Raw genomic sequence first — 19,393 nt, 5'->3', positions numbered from 1 at the left:
ATAGATTATCAATCCTTATCTAAAAAATGCAGAAATATCTGTTGTCTTTCTTTTTTGCAGTGAGGGGGTGGTGACAATTCTCTCACCTGGTATTTCTAAATGGTCACACATCTAATGTGACATCATGTGGCTCCCACCAACAAGTTGCCAACCTCAAACGTTGTGTGGCATGGCTTTCTACTTCATTTTCATCTCCTTGTTTTGGCCGTGTTGTCATCATCGTTTTTACACTGGAGATCGCAGATAGGGGCACACAGGTACACAAGTATAAAGATAAAACAAAACAGGAAAAACACAAATGTTGATCACATATATGTAGGTTGGATTATGAGTGTGTGTGTGTTCTCATGAACACTCTGTATGCTAAGGCTAACATCTATGTCCTGTCGAGGCTGTGTGCATCTATTGTCATTAGTTCATCTTCCCATCTCCCTCGGGAACCTCCTAGCAACCAATTGCCCTTGGCCATATTCAAAATTCAACTGTTCACCTCAGAGTTTAGGGCTCAACTCATTAAGCGTCTGATTGACCCCCCCCCCCACCAAGTGTCCTTTCTATTGTTCCCTTGACTCACTGTAACTCCCCCCTGTTATTTGTTTATTTATCAGTTTATTTAATTATCAGTGTATCTATCTTTATATCTATTTATCTAGCTATCTCTCTTATCTATCTATTTATCTGTTTTAGCTGTATATCTATTTATCTAATTGGAAGTAAACAAGAGATGTGGAACTATGTTTTGATAAGGTTATCAAAACATGTCAGACCTTATCAAACTGTGAACTGGTTAAATTTGCACCTGAAGGTATGAACAAGATCGGAGATGATGTGTCGTTTGTCACATGTTCTGGATAGCTGGACATATTGTGAGTTGGAAAGAAGATACGGAGAAGAGTGGACGAGTGAGAACGCCTCCCCCATGATGGGATGATGTGTCTCAGAATAAGTATAGGAGAAACCCACAAGTAGATATCAACTTCCAACCTTCTGTGTTACGACACCTTGGAAGTTGAACAAAATCTTTATAGAAAATGTACAACGTCTGGGTGATGTTTGAGAAGCATTCTCAGATTAAAAAAGATCCAGCTCCCCAAGATAAATCCCGAGGGTCAGCAGAAAAAAGGCTTGTTGTACAATGCACCTCTGGCATGCATATAATCATGTAATCATTAAGAAATAGACTGCAAGACATACATCATGGTTCAGATAGTAAAGAACCCCATAGTCATTTTAGTGACACGTATACACACTCAAACCCCACAACGTAACATATGTCTGTTTGGTACAATATAAAAAACCTACTTCCTTTTCTTTTGGCATCTATCCTTTGTTCTTTTCCTACCTCTCCAGCACTCAATGAACATAATATCACACTAGTTATGGCCACATTCAGCATAACTAATGAAAACCAGTGTTTCAACATGATTATGCTGTAATGTCATTTATATGAAATATAAAATTTACATTCAAAGACTTTTCAGATTACTTAATGCTGAATCCAGTCATTTTGATGAAAGTTTGTATGCTTCAAATTTTTGTTCATTTCACTTTATTCATCTAAACAAGACACATTGTCACTGAGATGTAGAGGGGGGAGTTCTGTAATTAGGAAACAAATGTATAGGGGGTATCCTAAGTGGAGAGTTGTGCAGCAAGATGTTTGTTCACATTACATTTGAATTTCTGCATGTTGATACAGTTGCGAAAAGGTGTGATATAGAGCACTGTGGGGGGATGCCATGTAATCTGAATGATTATTATCATAATCATTTTTGATGTCTAGAAAATATGTATGAAGACGAAAGATATTTTTAGGATAAAAATATTATGGTAGAAATGTATCAGGAATGTTAACGTAGAAATGTTTAAACAAACAAGAACGTTAGAAAATAAACAATGAAGACGATTTTAGTGATGGCATCAGGTGATCTTAATGTTACATGAGTTAATGATGTAAATAGATAGATTTTGAGACACATAAAGTTTAGAGTTTAAAAGCAGACGTGAGAAGTCGGACAAGTTAACACGAAAGATATCGTCTCCGTATTTTGGAGGCTGGGAGAAACGCGACTTTAGCATAATGTACAAATTTCAACATCTGTTGCTACTCTGATGGGAAGTCAAGAATAAAGTTATATCAAATATATAACCTATTGTTGTTTAAAAAATCCAACCAGACATGGATAGGAATAGAGGGAGTGGGGAGAGAGAGAGAGAGAGAGAGAGAGAGAGAGAGAGAGAGAGAGAGAGAGAAAGAGGAAGAAGGTGGAGAAGAAAGGAAGGATGTAAAATGTGTAAGATTTTGAAGGCAGGGGTGAGGGGAGAGAAAAAGAGAGAGACAAGGACTAAAGGAAAAAAAGCGAAATACAATCAGCCAGGGAGATGCCACTCATAAACGGACTGTCAGACTATCGTGGTAAGTTGCAGATGTCATATGGATTTTGACATGTTAAGGATTTATGCAGATGGGGGGGGGGCGTTGTTCACAGTAATTCCTATCCATGTCTGGTTGAATTTTTTAAACTCCAACTCACCCCTTGCCAATGTGTATTCAATTATTAAACCTTAAAACCTAAAATTTGTCAAATTAGAATTGAATCCGCACCCCAACTTTTTTTTTCTTCCTGCTTCTTCTAATATCGCTTTCCCAATCTTAATAACCATTATGTGAAAGTCTGATGAAGTTATTTGATCATTGATATGATTCAGTAACCAAAACATGTGTAACTAAGCAGATAAAACAGTAATAAAAAAATATATATTTGCTCTGCAATATTATCGAACACTTTTTTTCAGGTTTTTACTAATTACCAGTTTTGCTATATATATATATATATATATATATATATATATATATATATATATATACACACACACACACGCCCGACCATACAACAAAGGTTTATGAGTTTGTCAGAAAGACAGTGAGTCAACACTATGAGGATTTGTAACAACTGTTGAAACTGGGCAGAATTTGAATATTTAAGAGAATGGCTCAACAACAATTTGTTAATATTGGACTTGAAAACAACAAATGTTGTACCTAGTTGGGAAGCAGCCCCATGATATTGTGTTGTTTACTTTATCTAGTTATTGATGATGTACATTTATTTCGATACCATCAAGAACATATTCTGTTTGACACATTCTTGGTTCATTCTTTGTTGGATTTTTATGGCATATCAAACCTTTTGGCATCATTTTATGCCAAAACCATACATATATAGTTTGACGATTAATTTGTTTGGTAAATAAATTGTAAATGATAGGTTCTATTCAGCTCATTGAGGAAACATCATCATATCTGGCTTAACATCCATCTTAAAGCTAGCATGTGATGGACGGTTTCTAGAAATTGATTTCCAAACTAACCTACCTCTGACCAGGTCTTTATTTATCCCCCTTTCTCACATGTTTATTTTTATCACATCATCCCATGTTTTACTTGGCCTTCCATGTAAATTGGACTTGCTACCTCAGCTTCGCTACTGACCGAAAAACTCTCATCTATTCTTTCAACAAAATTTCCTATTCTGCTTATATCTCCACATACTGCCCAGATTTAATCTTCATATCGATTCTTATATCATTATCCTCCTCAACCTTTACTAGCCACGTTTCACTTCTGTATGTTAAATATTGACTGGCAACACTGAAGTTGTGCTGGTCGACAATTATTATAATTATTCAAGCCAAAGTCAGCTAGAATATGTTTTAGAATAATCCAAATATTTAGAATAAATATTTATTTACAATTAATAGTTATCAGGAATGTTAACTTAAAAAGGTTATCATAACAATTTAGTTGACAACTTAGAAATAATGACATGTAAAAACATCAGGTGATTATCTTAGTGATATATACTAATAATGTCATTTAGAGAGGGAGATGGTCTTTTTGAGATATGTGGAAATTACCTAGTGTTCAGAGCTTGAGGAGTTAGAGTTGAGGAGCCGACTAGTCATGATAGTTCGAAGCACCCAGAGTAGCGAAGGGGTACAACGCCTATCAAATGTAGGAATCTAGGACCAGCATTGCAACTTTCTAAATGGGGAAAAATATGGCATAAAAAGTTGCTGAAAATAAAACCCGAGGCTCTGTCATTCTTGGGGAAGAATTTTCATTGCAGTTTTTTCCATTAAAACCAAAGATGGACCAAATATGTTTCTGATTAGCTCTATGTTGAAACCCCAATTAAGTGTTATCTGTTCTTTATGTTGTAAAGGTATTTATGTATATTGTTGTTCTGTACAGAAGTGTATTTGAATGTATACACAAACAGCAACAAACTCTAGATTAGATAATCAGAACACTAGACAGTCATAGATACATGTATATACACAAGTGTTGGGACGATTAATCACAACCGGAATTGGGAATCGGAAAAATCGGAAGATTTGCGGGTATCGGAATCGGTATCAGAATCGGTATCAGAATCGGAAAAATTGATGCCTATTTTCCGATGCCAAAACGATTCTTTTAATTGCTTTTGTTTTATTTGATTTTGTTTAAAGTAAAATCTTTCATTGCTGATAAAATAATAAATATTTGTTGATCTTAAATTACCAGTAAAGCTAAAATCGATAGATCACTCTCTAAAAATGTGTTTTGACATTTAGGAAAATATCTGCATATTTAACACATATTTTTACGAAAATTGGGGCAAGTAATAATCTTATAGTCAAATAATTATATCGGTATTGGGAATTTAGCACGGAATCAATAATTGTATCGGAATCGGGAAAAATATTGGAATCGTCCCATCACTAATATACACACATATATATACTTGCATACAATCATACACTAGACGATAATAGAAACTCATAAACATATACACAATTCATCCCCCCCCCCATGTTATACAGACATCCTCCAATACAACATGTACCTCACACTTCAGACACATGCTTGATAGACTCTTTCTTTAGTCGACAATGGTAACACTTTACTGACTAGGAATGGCAGAAATTTCCTGATCTTGAAAACTATTACTATCCTGGGTCAAAGTGAATGTGACAGCAAAATGAAAAAAAAAAATTATAACCATTTGGCGGGAGTGTGTTTTTGCCAGGAATTCAGAAATTATGGGATGTCCATTGCAATATATTTGCAGAAAAGGATTTAGTTATTGTGTAAGTGTGAGCTAGAATTTGTATTTCACATTATTAAATTAGTGCTATCATATTTTATTATATTATTATTTCGTGTTTCTGTTTAAGCATACTTCTAATTTATTCATTCATTTATTTATTATGGTCATGTGTGTAAACACTAATTCAGGAAAAATAACTCGTTGGAGATAAGGGTCAGTTGGAGTTACTTCCCTTGAGAATAAAGCAATTCATTTTGTTTTATTTCTTTACATCATTTAGTTTTAAATTTCATTGTTTTTTGTTTGTTTTTTTGCATATTTTTATTTAATTTTTTTTTACTTATCTGACAGAGACGATCGTTGATACTGTTGTCTTGCACGAAAGTTAGATACAAATGGGTATATACATCTACAACTACTGCTGACATTTAACCACATTTGTACATATATAAATTATGTTAGTAATATATTTCTTTAATACTCTTTGTTATTCATTAGTTATATTGTGCATATTTATTGCGTCTATCATATGTAATTATAGTAAAAAGGTGCAATTGAGTTTCGCTCTGCTGTTTGAGTTGGGTGGAGTTTTTTTTATCAGTAGTGATCCTTTAATTCTGAGGTTGCCTAGATCCTTTTAAGTAGCTAGTAGTTTTATTCATATATCTTTAATAGGGTTGTGATTTTGCGATATAGTTTTTTGAAGGAAAAAAGAAAATGAACAAGAACAAAAGATAAAAGAAAGAAGTTGTAAACTATTTGCTAAAATCTTCAACAACATCTTACCGAGATGAGAATCTTTGAAAACAAGACAGATTTTGCCAAGGCCGTCACATGGATCCAATTCAAATATTCGACATGATGAATGGAAAGTGGGTTTATTTGAAGCTAAAAGACAAAAAGATGATTTCAGTTTAAACTGACTGAATTAAAAGACAACATTAAATAAGAATGGGGATAAAAACAGGAGTTCTTGCTGAACCGTCCCACTCACCACTAACGATCACTATGCTGCTGTCTCAGTGACCACCATACACTCATTAACCTTTATCCTTGAGTGACTTTCAGGTCTTGATAAGTGGTAACTTCTTTGTAAAAAAATAAATAAATAAATTTACCTGGACTTTCATCATCTGATTCGGAATCCGAATTAAAAGGCACAATTTTATCTTGGTAGATGTAAAACCGTCTATCGATTTGCTGGATTTTGTTGATTGGATGCAAATAGATCAAGCCCAATGGCAGGACTGTAGAACCTGTTGGATTTAAGAAAGAATCTTGCAGCATCTTGTTCAGACTGAACCTTTGGTCTACAGTAAACATGAATGAAAAAATATGTATATTCGACTTCGAAAAATGGACAAAAGAAAAATTATAGTTAAAACACGAAATGGAATTAAGTACAACATCATTGCATTCATCATTTTTTTTATTCCAACACATGTTGTTTATTTTTATATACTTTTAATATTAATATAAAATTTATATTATTTTTATATAATTTTAATATTAATATAAAATTAATACTATTTTTATATTATTTGAATATCAATATAAAATTGATATTATTTTTATATAATTTTAATATTAATATAAAATTAATATTATTTTTATATAATTTTAATATTAATATAAAATGAATATTATTTTTATATAATTTAATATTAATATAAAATTGATATTATTTTTATATAAAAATAATATTAATATAAAATTAATATTATTTTTATATAATTTAATATTAATATAAAATTAATATTATTTTATATAATTTTAATATTAATATAAAATTAATATTATTTTAATATAATTTAATATTAATAGAAAATTAATATTATTTTTATATAATTTTAATATTAATACAAAATAAATATTATTTTTATATAATTGATATTATTTTTATATAATTTAATATCAATATAAAATTAATATTATTTAATATAATTTTATATTAATATAAAATTAATATTATTTTTATATAATTTTAATATTAACATAAAATTGACATTATTTTTATATAATTTTAATATTAATATAAAATTTATATTATTTTTATATAATTTTAATATTAATATTAATATGAAATTAATATTATTTTTATATAATTTAATATTAATATAAAATTAATATTATTTTATATAATTTTGATATTAATATAAAATTGATATTATTTTTTATATAATTTTAATATTAATATAAAATTAATATTATTTTTATATAATTTTAATATTAATATAAAATTAATATTATTTTTATATAATTTAATATTAATATAAAATTAATATTATTTTTATATAATTTTAATATTAATATAAAATTGATATTATTTTTATATAACTTAATATTAATATAAAATTAATATTATTTTAATATAATTTTAATATTAATATAAAATTAATAATATTTTTATATAATTTTAATATTAATATAAAATTGATATCATTTTTATATAATTTTACTATTAAAATAAAATTGATATTATTTTTATATAATTTTACTATTAATATAAATTAATATTATTTTTATATAATTTTAATATTAATATAAAATTAATATTATTTATATATAATTTAATATTAATATAAAATTAATATTATTTTTATATAATTTTAATATTAATATAAAATTTATATTATTTATATATAATTTAATATTAATATAAAATTGATATTATTTTAATATATTTTAATATTAATATAAAATTTGATATTATTTTTTATATAATTTTATTTTTTCTTTCCCATTGTTTTAAAATATCTTCACAAGAGGTCATATTATTCATATCCATCTCTCATTTCAACATTCTTATTCTTCCTTCCACTTTTTTGTCACTCGTAATTTTGTCACTCATGTTATTTTGTCACTCGTGTTATTTCGTCACTCGTAATTTTGTCACTCATGTTATTTTGTCACTCATGTTATTTTGTCACTCATGTTATTTTGTCACTCGTAATTTTGTCACTCATGTTATTTTGTCACTTGTAATTTGTCACTCATGTTATTTTGTCACTCATGTTATTTTGTCACTCATGTTATTTTGTCACCCATGTTATTTTCTCACTCGTAATTTTGTCACTCATGTTATTTTGTCACTCGGGTTATTTTGTCACGCATGTTATTTTGTCACGCATGTTATTTTGTCACGCATGTTATTTTGTCACTCATGTTATTTTGTCACTCATGTTATTTTGTCACTCATGTTATTTTGTCACTCGTAATTTTGTCACTCATGTTATTTTGTCACTTGTAATTTGTCACTCATGTTAATTTGTCACTCATGTTATTTTGTCACTCATGTTATTTTGTCACCCATGTTATTTTCTCACTCGTAATTTTGTCACTCATGTTATTTTGTCACTCGGGTTATTTTGTCACGCATGTTATTTTGTCACGCATGTTATTTTGTCACGCATGTTATTTTGTCACTCATGTTATTTTGTCACTCATGTTATTTTGTCACTCATGTTATTTTGTCACTCGTAATTTTGTCACTCGTAATTTTGTCACTCGTAATTTTGTCACTCATGTTATTTTCTCACTCGTAATTTTGTCACTCATGTTATTTTGTCACTTGTAATTTTGTCACTCATGTTATTTTGTCACTCATGTTATTTTGTCACTCATGTTATTTTGTCACGCATGTTATTTTCTCACTCGTAATTTTGTCACTCATGTTATTTTGTCACTCGTGTTATTTTCTCACTCATGTTATTTTGTCACGCATGTTATTTTCTCACTCGTAATTTTGTCACTCATGTTATTTTCTCACTCGTAATTTTGTCACTCATGTTATTTTGTCATTCATGTTATTTTGTCACTCATGTTATTTTGTCACGCATGTTATTTTCTCACTCGTAATTTTGTCACTCATGTTATTTTGTCACTCATGTTATTTTGTCACTCATGTTATTTTGTCACTCGTAATTTTGTCACTCGTAATTTTGTCACTCATGTTATTTTCTCACTCATGTTATTTTCTCACTCATGTTATTTTGTAACTTGTAATTTTGTCACTTATGTTATTTTGTCACTCATGTTATTTTCTCACTCATGTTATTTTGTCGCTCGTAATTTTGTCAATCATGTTAATTTGTCACGCATGTTATTTTGTCAATCATGTTATTTTGTCACTCATGTTATTTTGTCACTCATAATTTTGTCACTCATGTTATTTTGTCACTCATGTTATTTTGTCACTCATGTTATTTTGTCACTCATGTTATTTTGTCACTCGTAATTTTGTCACTCATGTTATTTTGTCACTCATGTTATTTTGTCACTCGTGTTATTTTGTCACTCGTGTTATTTTGTCACGCATGTTATTTTGTCACTCATGTTATTTTGTCACGCATGTTATTTTGTCACTTATGTCATTTTGTCACTCGTAATTTTCTCACTCGTAATTTTGTCACTCATGTAATTTTTTCACGCATGTTATTTTGTCACACATTTTTTTTTCTCACTCGTAATTTTGTCACTCTTGTAATTTTTTCACTCTTGTTATTTTGTCACTCGGGTTATTTTGTCACGCATGTTATTTTGTCACTCATGTTATTTTGTCACGCATGTTATTTTGTCACGCATGTTATTTTGTCACTCATGTCATTTTTTCACTCGTTATTTTCTCACTCGTAATTTTGTCACTCATGTTATTTTGTCACTCATGTTATTTTGTCACGCATGTTATTTTCTCACTCGTAATTTTGTCACTCATGTTATTTTCTCACTCGTAATTTTTTCACTTGTGTTATTTTGTCACTCATGTTATTTTGTCACTCATGTTATTTTGTCACGCATGTTATTTTCTCACTCGTAATTTTGTCACTCATGTTATTTTGTCACTCATGTTATTTTGTCACTCATGTTATTTTGTCACTCGTAATTTTGTCACTCGTAATTTTGTCACTCATGTTATTTTCTCACTCATGTTATTTTCTCACTCATGTTATTTTGTCACTTGTAATTTTGTCACTTATGTTATTTTGTCACTCACGTTATTTTGTCACTCATGTTATTTTGTCGCTCGTAATTTTGTCAATCATGTTATTTTGTCACGCATGTTATTTTGTCACTCATGTTATTTTGTCACTCATGTTATTTTGTCACTCATGTTATTTTGTCACTCATAATTGTGTCACTCATGTTATTTTGTCACTCATGTTATTTTGTCACTCATGTTATTTTGTCACTCGTAATTTTCTCACTCGTAATTTTGTCACTCATGTTATTTTGTCACTCATGTTATTTTGTCACTCGTGTTATTTTGTCACGCATGTTATTTTGTCACTCATGTTATTTTGTCACGCATGTTATTTTGTCACTTATGTCACTTTGTCACTCGTAATTTTCTCACTCGTAATTTTGTCACTCATGTAATTTTTTCACGCATGTTATTTTGTCACGCATTTTTTTTTCTCACTCGTAATTTTGTCACTCTTGTAATTTTTTCACTCTTGTTATTTTGTCACTCGGGTTATTTTGTCACGCATGTTATTTTGTCATGCATGTTATTTTGTCACTCATGTTATTTTGTCACGCATGTTATTTTGTCACGCATGTTATTTTGTCACTCATGTCATTTTTTCACTCGTTATTTTCTCACTCGTAATTTTGTCACTTATGTTATTTTGTCACTCATGTAATTTTGTCACGCATTTTTTTTTTTCACTCGTAATTTTGTCACTCATGTAATTTGGTCACTCTTGCTATTTTTTCACTCGTGTTATTTTGTCACGCATGTTATTTTGTCACGCATGTTATTTTGTCACTCATGTCATTTTGTCACTCGTAATTTTCTCACTCGTAATTTTGTCACTCATGTAATTTTGTCAAGCATGTTATTTTGTCACTCATGTTATATTGTGGTAAAAAACAGAACGCCATTTGACATCACCATATTCTTCTTTTCCATCATCTAATTATCTGCAAGATACCTTTGCTACATACGTACGTAACTTTTTAACATGGACCTTTCTATCGTCCATCCTAACTTCAATTTATATCTTCATCCTTCTTGGAAGAGTAAAAACAAAAATGTAACAATTACTCTTTGCTAGACAGACCAAGAAAGCAAAAACAATGGTTTTGTACTTACCGTCCGTCCTGACTGACCAGCTGAGTTTGATGCCATTGAAACAGAGGTAAAAATTCTTCAAGTCATCTGGAAGCAAACAAGAATGTCTCTGCAAGAAATGCAGGTGTTTATTTATTTTTGATAAATTTGATTTGATGCTAAAAATATATGAAATTCAAACGAAACAAGTGTGAGAATAAAATTTAATTCTTTAAAATGAACAATTTTATCTGAATTGAATTTCATGTTTTGGAATCATGGACGAGTTTTCAATAAAAACTCGTCTCCCTATCACCACTGTAAAGAACTTTACTTTCTTCCTCTGTAAAGTCAAATGGATTTTTTATGAATAACATAGATATGTGGAGGCACACTAGTCTGAGTCTTGTGCATAGCGAACACACAGACACAATGCACAACACTTTCAGTTTCAAGACACATACGATTATCGCCCCTTGGTGCATATTTCAGCCAATATAGCTAGTGATATTAATTTTCTCTCTTTTTTTTCCTTCCTCTTTTTCTTGAATAGCACATGACTAGGGGACGTCCGTGATGTGCTCCCAGTGTGTTTTACACACACGATCGAAATTTATTTTCATTAAATTATGTCAACGAACATGTAAGCTTACCACAACAGATACCTCAACTAATCATACAGACAGCAAAATCCCACACCTTTGTTGATGTCAGAGAGCCTTTTACTCTGAACGTTTCTTCCCTGGGACTGTTAGACATTGAAATTCCATTCTTATATCCTGATTCTTTAATTATACAAGCATGCAGAAGTTTAAATGTAAAGTGAACAAACATCTTTCTGCTTAACTCCCTACTTAGAGTATCTCTGCCAGCGTGATGACTGATTTATAGTAGCCCCTCACATCTCAGCAGCAATTTGCTTTTTGGAGGTTGAATATGAGTAAAAAAAAAAAGAATAGTTTCTATTATGCAATATCTTCCATCTGTGAAACATTATCATAGAATTGCTTCCTTGCAGGATGCAACATGGTCGTTTTCAAATCCAATGTCAAACAGTACTTGTCTTAAACAGTTCTCATATTTAATCAGATTTTGTTCATATTGATTGATCATTTTCAATCCTCCCATAATATTCATCATCATTCAACTGACAATTCATTTATCCTGCTATAATTCTTGTTCTCAAATGGCTTTTAGCCTTGATAAGAAGTGATAAATTAATAAAATAAAAACAAGAAATAGTTTTCTTAACAATTTTCTGATAACAAGACAATGCGCAAAAGAATCTATAGCTGTTAATATGTTAGTATGATACGTTTGTCTGCATACCTACCTACCTACCTACCAACCTATTTACATCTTTCATGCTGCGTATCTATGAAACATCTAAAGCTACATGATAATATGTTTCACATATTTATCATGTCAACAATTTTGAGCATTGGAAAATACAAATCCATTTTCTTTCTCCGGGATTTTAATGCTCAACCCATAAATCTTACAAAGATTAGACCGTTCCTGTAACAACCTGTCCCCTGTTGATTGCAGTGTAACGCGGTTCCTGTGTAGTTCTAGGAGGTCCATCTTCCCAAGCTTTGCTTTCTCTCTTTGAGAGGGGATTAGTTTATTGCTAATCGCCTGAGGCGCCCTTAGCGGGGAATGCTGACGGGGCTGCACAAGCACTTTTTGCAGGTTAGAGTGCCCCTCCTTGGGAGCGCTGACTTCTCAATCCCATTTTCCTATCCTGGTGTTACAGTTCTTGCAGTGAAAGAGAACTAAATGCCTCTATTTTCTTTAGTTCTTTAGAAACTATGAAAAGTAGTTTGTAAATGGTAAAAGAAGGAGATGGGACAAATTTTTAAATAATAACTTGGGTCATAAGACTCATGATTTGAAAGTGAAACATATTTAGGTAGCATTGTTTATGAAAACATAGTTGAACTGATCCAGAGAATTAGTCACAGAGTAAGCTAGAACCGGTGATAAATGATATTAAAGACTGTCATAATTATCTCCCCTTTATTGTAACTCTTTTAATAAAACAATCTAAATAGTTTTAATGCAAAATGAGATAAACCTAATTTGTTTAAATTGAGACTTTAAACAATAAAGGACAAATATATAAAAATATAGACTGATTAATATTTATTTTTTTTATTGAAAATAAAAAGAAATTATACTAATATTATAGTATGTAAAACATGATTTTGATGTGTGGTAGAGTGTATTTTGTAGTGATAGTTTTGTAATCTTTAAACTAGCTTTTGTTGTATTTGGCATTTGTAGCAGTTACCTGATAGATCTATTTCTTCTATAAGTACACGCAATCTTTTGTATAATGTTAAACAGTTGCAGTTCGGTTGGCTAAGACAGGCGTACGAAACTTGCATAGTGATACACAGGCAATTAGTGCATTACTGTACATGCCCATTTCTCATAGATTTTCCTTGTTTCCACCAAGCTTGATTTGCATGCAAGTATGATTTAATTCCTGTTGAGATTGAATTCCTAGCTTGTCCCTTGTCGTCACTTGGATAGGAGATGAGTCCCAAAGCTGGAAAGAAAATTAAAACCTGAACTCAGTTAGATCTCTACTCTAACACATTCCTGTTGAACCATTCCTTTATTCCTATGTTCCTGTTGAACCATTCCTTTATTCCTATGTTCCTGTTGAACCATTCCTTTATTCCTATGTTTCTGTTGAACCATTCCTTTATTCCTATGTTCTTGTTGAACCATTCCTTTATTCCTATGTTCTTGTTGAACCATTCCTTTATTCCTATGTTCTTATTGAACCATCCTTTATTCCTATGTTCTTGTTGAACCATTCCTTTATTCCTATGTTCCTGTTGAACCATTCCTTTATTCCTATGTTCCTGTTGAACCATTCCTTTATTCCTATGTTCTTGTTGAACCATTCCTTTATTCCTATGTTCTTGTTGAACCATCCTTTATTCCTATGTTCCTGTTGAACCATTCCTTTATTCCTATGTTCTTGTTGAACCATTCCTTTATTCCTATGTTCTTGTTGAACCATTCCTTTATTCCTATGTTCTTGTTGAACCATCCTTTATTCCTATGTTTCTGTTGAACCATTCCTTTATTCCTATGTTCTTGTTGAACCATTCCTTTATTCCTATGTTCTTGTTGAACCATTCCTTTATTCCTATGTTCTTGTTGAACCATTCCTTTATTCCTATGTTTCTGTTGAACCATTCCTTTATTCCTATATTTCTGTTGAACCATTCCTTTATTCCTATGTTCCTGTTGAACCATTCCTTTATTCCTATGTTCTTGTTGAACCATTCCTTTATTCTTATGTTCTTGTTGAACCATTCCTTTATTCCTATGTTCCTGTTGAACCATTCCTTTATTCCTATGTTCTTGTTGAACCATTCCTTTATTCCTATGTTCTTGTTGAACCATTCCTTTATTCCTATGTTCTTATTGAACCATCCTTTATTCCTATGTTCTTGTTGAACCATTTCTTTATTCCTATGTTCCTGTGGAACCATTCCTTTATTCCTATGTTCTTGTTGAACCATTCCTTTATTCCTATGTTCTTGTTGAACCATTCCTTTATTCCTATGTTCCTGTTGAACCATTCCTTTATTCCTATGTTCTTGTTGAACCATCCTTTATTCCTATGTTCTTGTTGAACCATTTCTTTATTCCTATGTTCCTGTGGAACCATTCCTTTATTCCTATGTTCCTGTTGAACCATTCCTTTATTCCTATGTTCTTGTTGAACCATTCCTTTATTCCTATGTTCTTGTTGAACCATTCCTTTATTCCTATGTTCCTGTTGAACCATTCCTTTATTCCTATGTTCTTGTTGAACCATTCCTTTATTCCTATGTTCTTGTTGAACCATCCTTTATTCCTATGTTCTTGTTGAACCATTCCTTTATTCCTATGTTCTTGTTGAACCATTCCTTTATTCCTATGTTCTTGTTGAACCATCCTTTATTCCTATGTTTCTGTTGAACCATTCCTTTATTCCTATGTTCTTGTTGAACCATTCCTTTATTCCTATGTTCCTGTTGAACCATTCCTTTATTCCTATGTTCTTGTTGAACCATTCCTTTATTCCTATGTTCTTGTTGAACCATTCCTTTATTCCTATGTTCTTGTTGAACCATCCTTTATTCCTATGTTCTTGTTGAACCATTCCTTTATTCCTATGTTTCTGTTGAACCATTCTTTATTCCTATGTTCCTGTTGAACCATTCCTTTATTCCTATGTTCTTGTTGAACCATTCCTTTATTCTTATGTTCTTGTTGAACCATTCCTTTATTCCTATGTTCCTGTTGAACCATTCCTTTATTCTTATGTTCTTGTTGAACCATTCCTTTATTCCTATGTTCCTGTTGAACCATTCCTTTATTCCTATGTTCTTGTTGAACCATTCCTTTATTCCTATGTTCTTGTTGAACCATTCCTTTATTCCTATGTTCTTGTTGAACCATTCCTTTATTCCTATGTTCCTGTTGAACCATTCCTTTATTCCTATGTTCTTGTTGAACCATTCCTTTATTCCTATGTTCTTGTTGAACCATTCCTTTATTCCTATGTTCCTGTTGAACCATCCTTTATTCCTATGTTCTTGTTGAACCATTCCTTTATTCCTATGTTCTTGTTGAACCATTCCTTTATTCTTATGTTCTTGTTGAACCATTCCTTTATTCCTATGTTCCTGTTGAACCATTCCTTTATTCTTATGTTCTTGTTGAACCATTCCTTTATTCCTATGTTCCTGTTGAACCATTCCTTTATTCCTATGTTCTTGTTGAACCATTCCTTTATTCCTATGTTCTTGTTGAACCATTCCTTTATTCTTATGTTCTTGTTGAACCATTCCTTTATTCCTATGTTCCTGTTGAACCATTCCTTTATTCCTATGTTCCTGTTGAACCATCCTTTATTCCTATGTTCTTGTTGAACCATTCTTTTATTCCTATGTTCTTGTTGAACCATTCCTTTATTCTTATGTTCTTGTTGAACCATTCCTTTATTCCTATGTTCCTGTTGAACCATTCCTTTATTCTTATGTTCTTGTTGAACCATTCCTTTATTCCTATGTTCCTGTTGAACCATTCCTTTATTCTTATGTTCTTGTTGAACCATTCCTTTATTCCTATGTTCCTGTTGAACCATTCCTTTATTCCTATGTTCTTGTTGAACCATTCCTTTATTCCTATGTTCTTGTTGAACCATTCCTTTATTCTTATGTTCTTGTTGAACCATTCCTTTATTCCTATGTTCCTGTTGAACCATTCCTTTATTCTTATGTTCTTGTTGAACCATTCCTTTATTCCTATGTTCCTGTTGAACCATTCCTTTATTCTTATGTTCTTGTTGAACCATTCCTTTATTCCTATGTTTCTGTTGAACCATTCCTTTATTCTTATGTTCTTGTTGAACCATTCCTTTATTCCTATGTTCCTGTTGAACCATTCCTTTATTCCTATGTTCTTATTGAACCATTCCTTTATTCCTATGTTATTGTTGAACCATTCCTTTATTCCTATGTTCTTGTTGAACCATTCCTTTATTCTTATGTTCTTGATGAACCATTCCATATTCTTATGTTCTTGTTGGCATTGTTAAATGGCGTAATGTAACCAAATAATAAGGTAATTGCAGCTTCTCTTCCAATTTTCGGATTTTTTAATCACGTCCAAATGCATTATATTTCCTTTTGGTGGATTAATTGTTGCTATTTCTTTTGATGAGTAAAAGGGCAAAATAGATTCATTGATATAATAATTAAGTGAATGATTTTGTGCTACGAGGCATATTCTCTCAATTTTTATAAGAATTAGAAGAGTCCATTATTATTGTTTGAATTCTTCAGCTACAACCTTTTGTTCTCTATTATAATAATGACATAAATATTCAGGGTGTTCAATATTTACTATTACACCTGTCTATTTTTAATCTATATTTAATGAATTTTCATGAATTTTTATATTTTTCAGGCATATGTGAATAAAGTTTAACTTGAAGATTACTTTTGACAATATGCCATATGATTTAATGAAACGAATTGCCATTGAAGAGCTATTTAAAGCCAGAAAGGTCTGCAGAAGACATTGTAAAGATCTTAAATGTAAATCAAATGTTTGTGTGACGAGCACGAAAACGTTACAAATCAACTGGTAAGATCAAGATATTTGGTTAATCTTTAAGTGCAAAGTCTCAGTTTCCCACAATACCAATTTGAGGGCTCTGAAGAAGAAATTAAGTGAGGAATGGGCCAAAATCTCACAAAAACAACATTTGTGACTTGTGTAAAGCATTCACCAAGCATTTGCAGCAGGTTATTGGTGCACTGGAGCGGTTACATTGAATAAAATTGGATATTTTGAATCTGGTAATACTATAGTATATATTTACGTTTTTGTGATATGTAATTTATTTAATAAATATGGGTAAAAAATTTTGTAATGTCAATTATCGAACACACTGTATATTCAAAGTCATATGTTCATATTGGAATGGACACCTCATGAACATAAGGGGCCAAAGAGAAGACCAAGAATGAGGTGGGATGACCTAATACAACACATGGGTCCCACATTGCAGTGGATAGCTCAGAACAGAGATAGAAGGCTGAAGTCCATGGAGGGGTTCCTCATTGAGTGATAAAACCCTTGTTGATTGATTTGATTTGATGTTCATATTTACCTGCTCCCAGGATAAAAGATCTTCAACTGTGACTGGAGGATATTCTTGTAGCTCCACATTGCAAACTCCTATTTGTTTTTCTGGAAATTAAAAATAAACATTTTTATTTTAATATTAAAATTAAGAGTAAATAAATGTTAACATTTAATGTTACTGAGACTAAGAAGCACCGAACCACTTCTCAACCACTGATTTCCATGACAAATAACACCTTACTTGAGAGCACATACTTCATACTCATCAGCTTAACATTCACAAACAACATTAATTGGAATAAATACATTGAAGACATTGTCAAGGCTGCAGCAAAGGTGGGCTCCCTCTACCATGCTAGAAAATCACTCACATCAGAAAGCATCTTATATCTTTAGAAAGCTACAATTCACCCATACATGTTTTTGCCATATCTGAGCTCATGCATCTATCACTAGTCACTCCCTCTTGGACAGGGTCTAAAATATTAATCTAGCCAAATATGCATGCACAAAAGATGCTGTTCCTTGAATTAGTTTAAATATTATAAAAAGCAACCTAAATTCGCTCATGCGGTCATGGCGCAATAGTCAAAGTGGCAGCGTTGTTATCGCAAGTTCAATCCGAGGTATCGGATAAATATTTTTTTTATTTTTAATATTGAAACAGGGTTATTTATGCCATTTTTTCATTTTTTTTCTTTTTTTTTTTTCATCAAGTTCGCTGATTTTTTTGTTTTTGTTTTTCCAATTTTTTTTAAGAAATTTTAACATCATTCGCTTACACGTTCATTTTTTTCGTTTTTTTTTCCATCATGTTCACAGTCCAAATAAAATGGTATTTTAAACGTAAGTGTGACAAAATTTTATTTCAAACATTAGTGTTACAGACCAAGTAAAATGCTATTTCAAATATAAGCATGGCAGACCAAATAAAATGCTATTCTAAATGTAAGTGTGACAAACCAAATAAAAAGTTATTTTAAACATGAGTGTGATAGATCAAATAAAATACTATTTCAAACATAAGTGTGACAGATCAAATAAAATGTTATTTCACACATAAATGTGACAGACCATATAAAATGCTATTTCAAACGCATGTGTGACAGACCAAATAAAATGCTATTTTAAACATAAGAGTGATAGAACAAATAAAATGCTATTTCAAACATAAGCGTGACAGACCAAATAAAATGCTATTTCAAAGTAAGTGTGACAGACTTAATGACTAAAATGTTTTTTTCAAACGTTTTAAGACTAAAATGTTTTTTCAAACGTAAGTGTGACAAACCAAATAAAATGTTATTTCAAACGTAAGCATGACAGACCAAATAAAATGCTATTTCAAACAGACCAACGAACAAATGTTTTTTCAAACGTAAGTGTGACAGACCAAATAAAATGTTATTTCAAACGTAAGCATGACAGACCAAATAAAATGCTATTTCAAACAGACCAACGAACAAATAAAACCTTACATAGAAATGTGCAGACGCACCTAGAAATGAAGTGAATTTTTAAAAGAAATCTGGGCTTCAAATGTATCAGGTTAATATAGTACTGATATTACCCCTGTTTC

The 19,393-nt window shown here is 31.1% G+C and overlaps 2 protein-coding genes across 4 annotated transcripts in view; one reads left to right on the top strand and one right to left on the bottom strand.

Moving 5' to 3' along the window:
• Positions 1 to 19,393, top strand: part of LOC145272817 (uncharacterized) — a 731,987-nt gene that overhangs the window by 380,073 nt on the left and 332,521 nt on the right. The window lies entirely within an intron of this gene.
• The window catches only part of LOC145266634 (tubulin polyglutamylase complex subunit 2-like), a 47,549-nt gene that overhangs the window by 22,013 nt on the left and 6,143 nt on the right, over positions 1 to 19,393 (bottom strand). The window contains exons 2-5 of one of the 3 annotated variants that reach the window (XM_080122559.1): positions 17,840 to 17,919; positions 11,191 to 11,278; positions 6,215 to 6,406; positions 5,883 to 5,984 (exon numbers count right to left, since the gene is read on the bottom strand). In XM_080122559.1, the coding sequence (XP_079978685.1) occupies positions 5,883 to 5,984; positions 6,215 to 6,406; positions 11,191 to 11,278; positions 17,840 to 17,919 (462 nt within the window). The remainder of the gene's footprint in view (positions 1 to 5,882; positions 5,985 to 6,214; positions 6,407 to 11,190; positions 11,279 to 17,839; positions 17,920 to 19,393) is intronic. The other 2 variants (XM_080122565.1, XM_080122572.1) reach the window with 2 other exon arrangements.

Source organism: Euprymna scolopes, chromosome 4 (genome assembly GCF_053919585.1).
Source record: "Euprymna scolopes isolate OS-2025 chromosome 4, ASM5391958v1, whole genome shotgun sequence".
In the NCBI taxonomy this organism is placed as follows: Eukaryota; Metazoa; Mollusca; class Cephalopoda; order Sepiida; family Sepiolidae; genus Euprymna; species Euprymna scolopes.
This window is presented reverse-complemented; position numbering and strand designations above follow the sequence as displayed.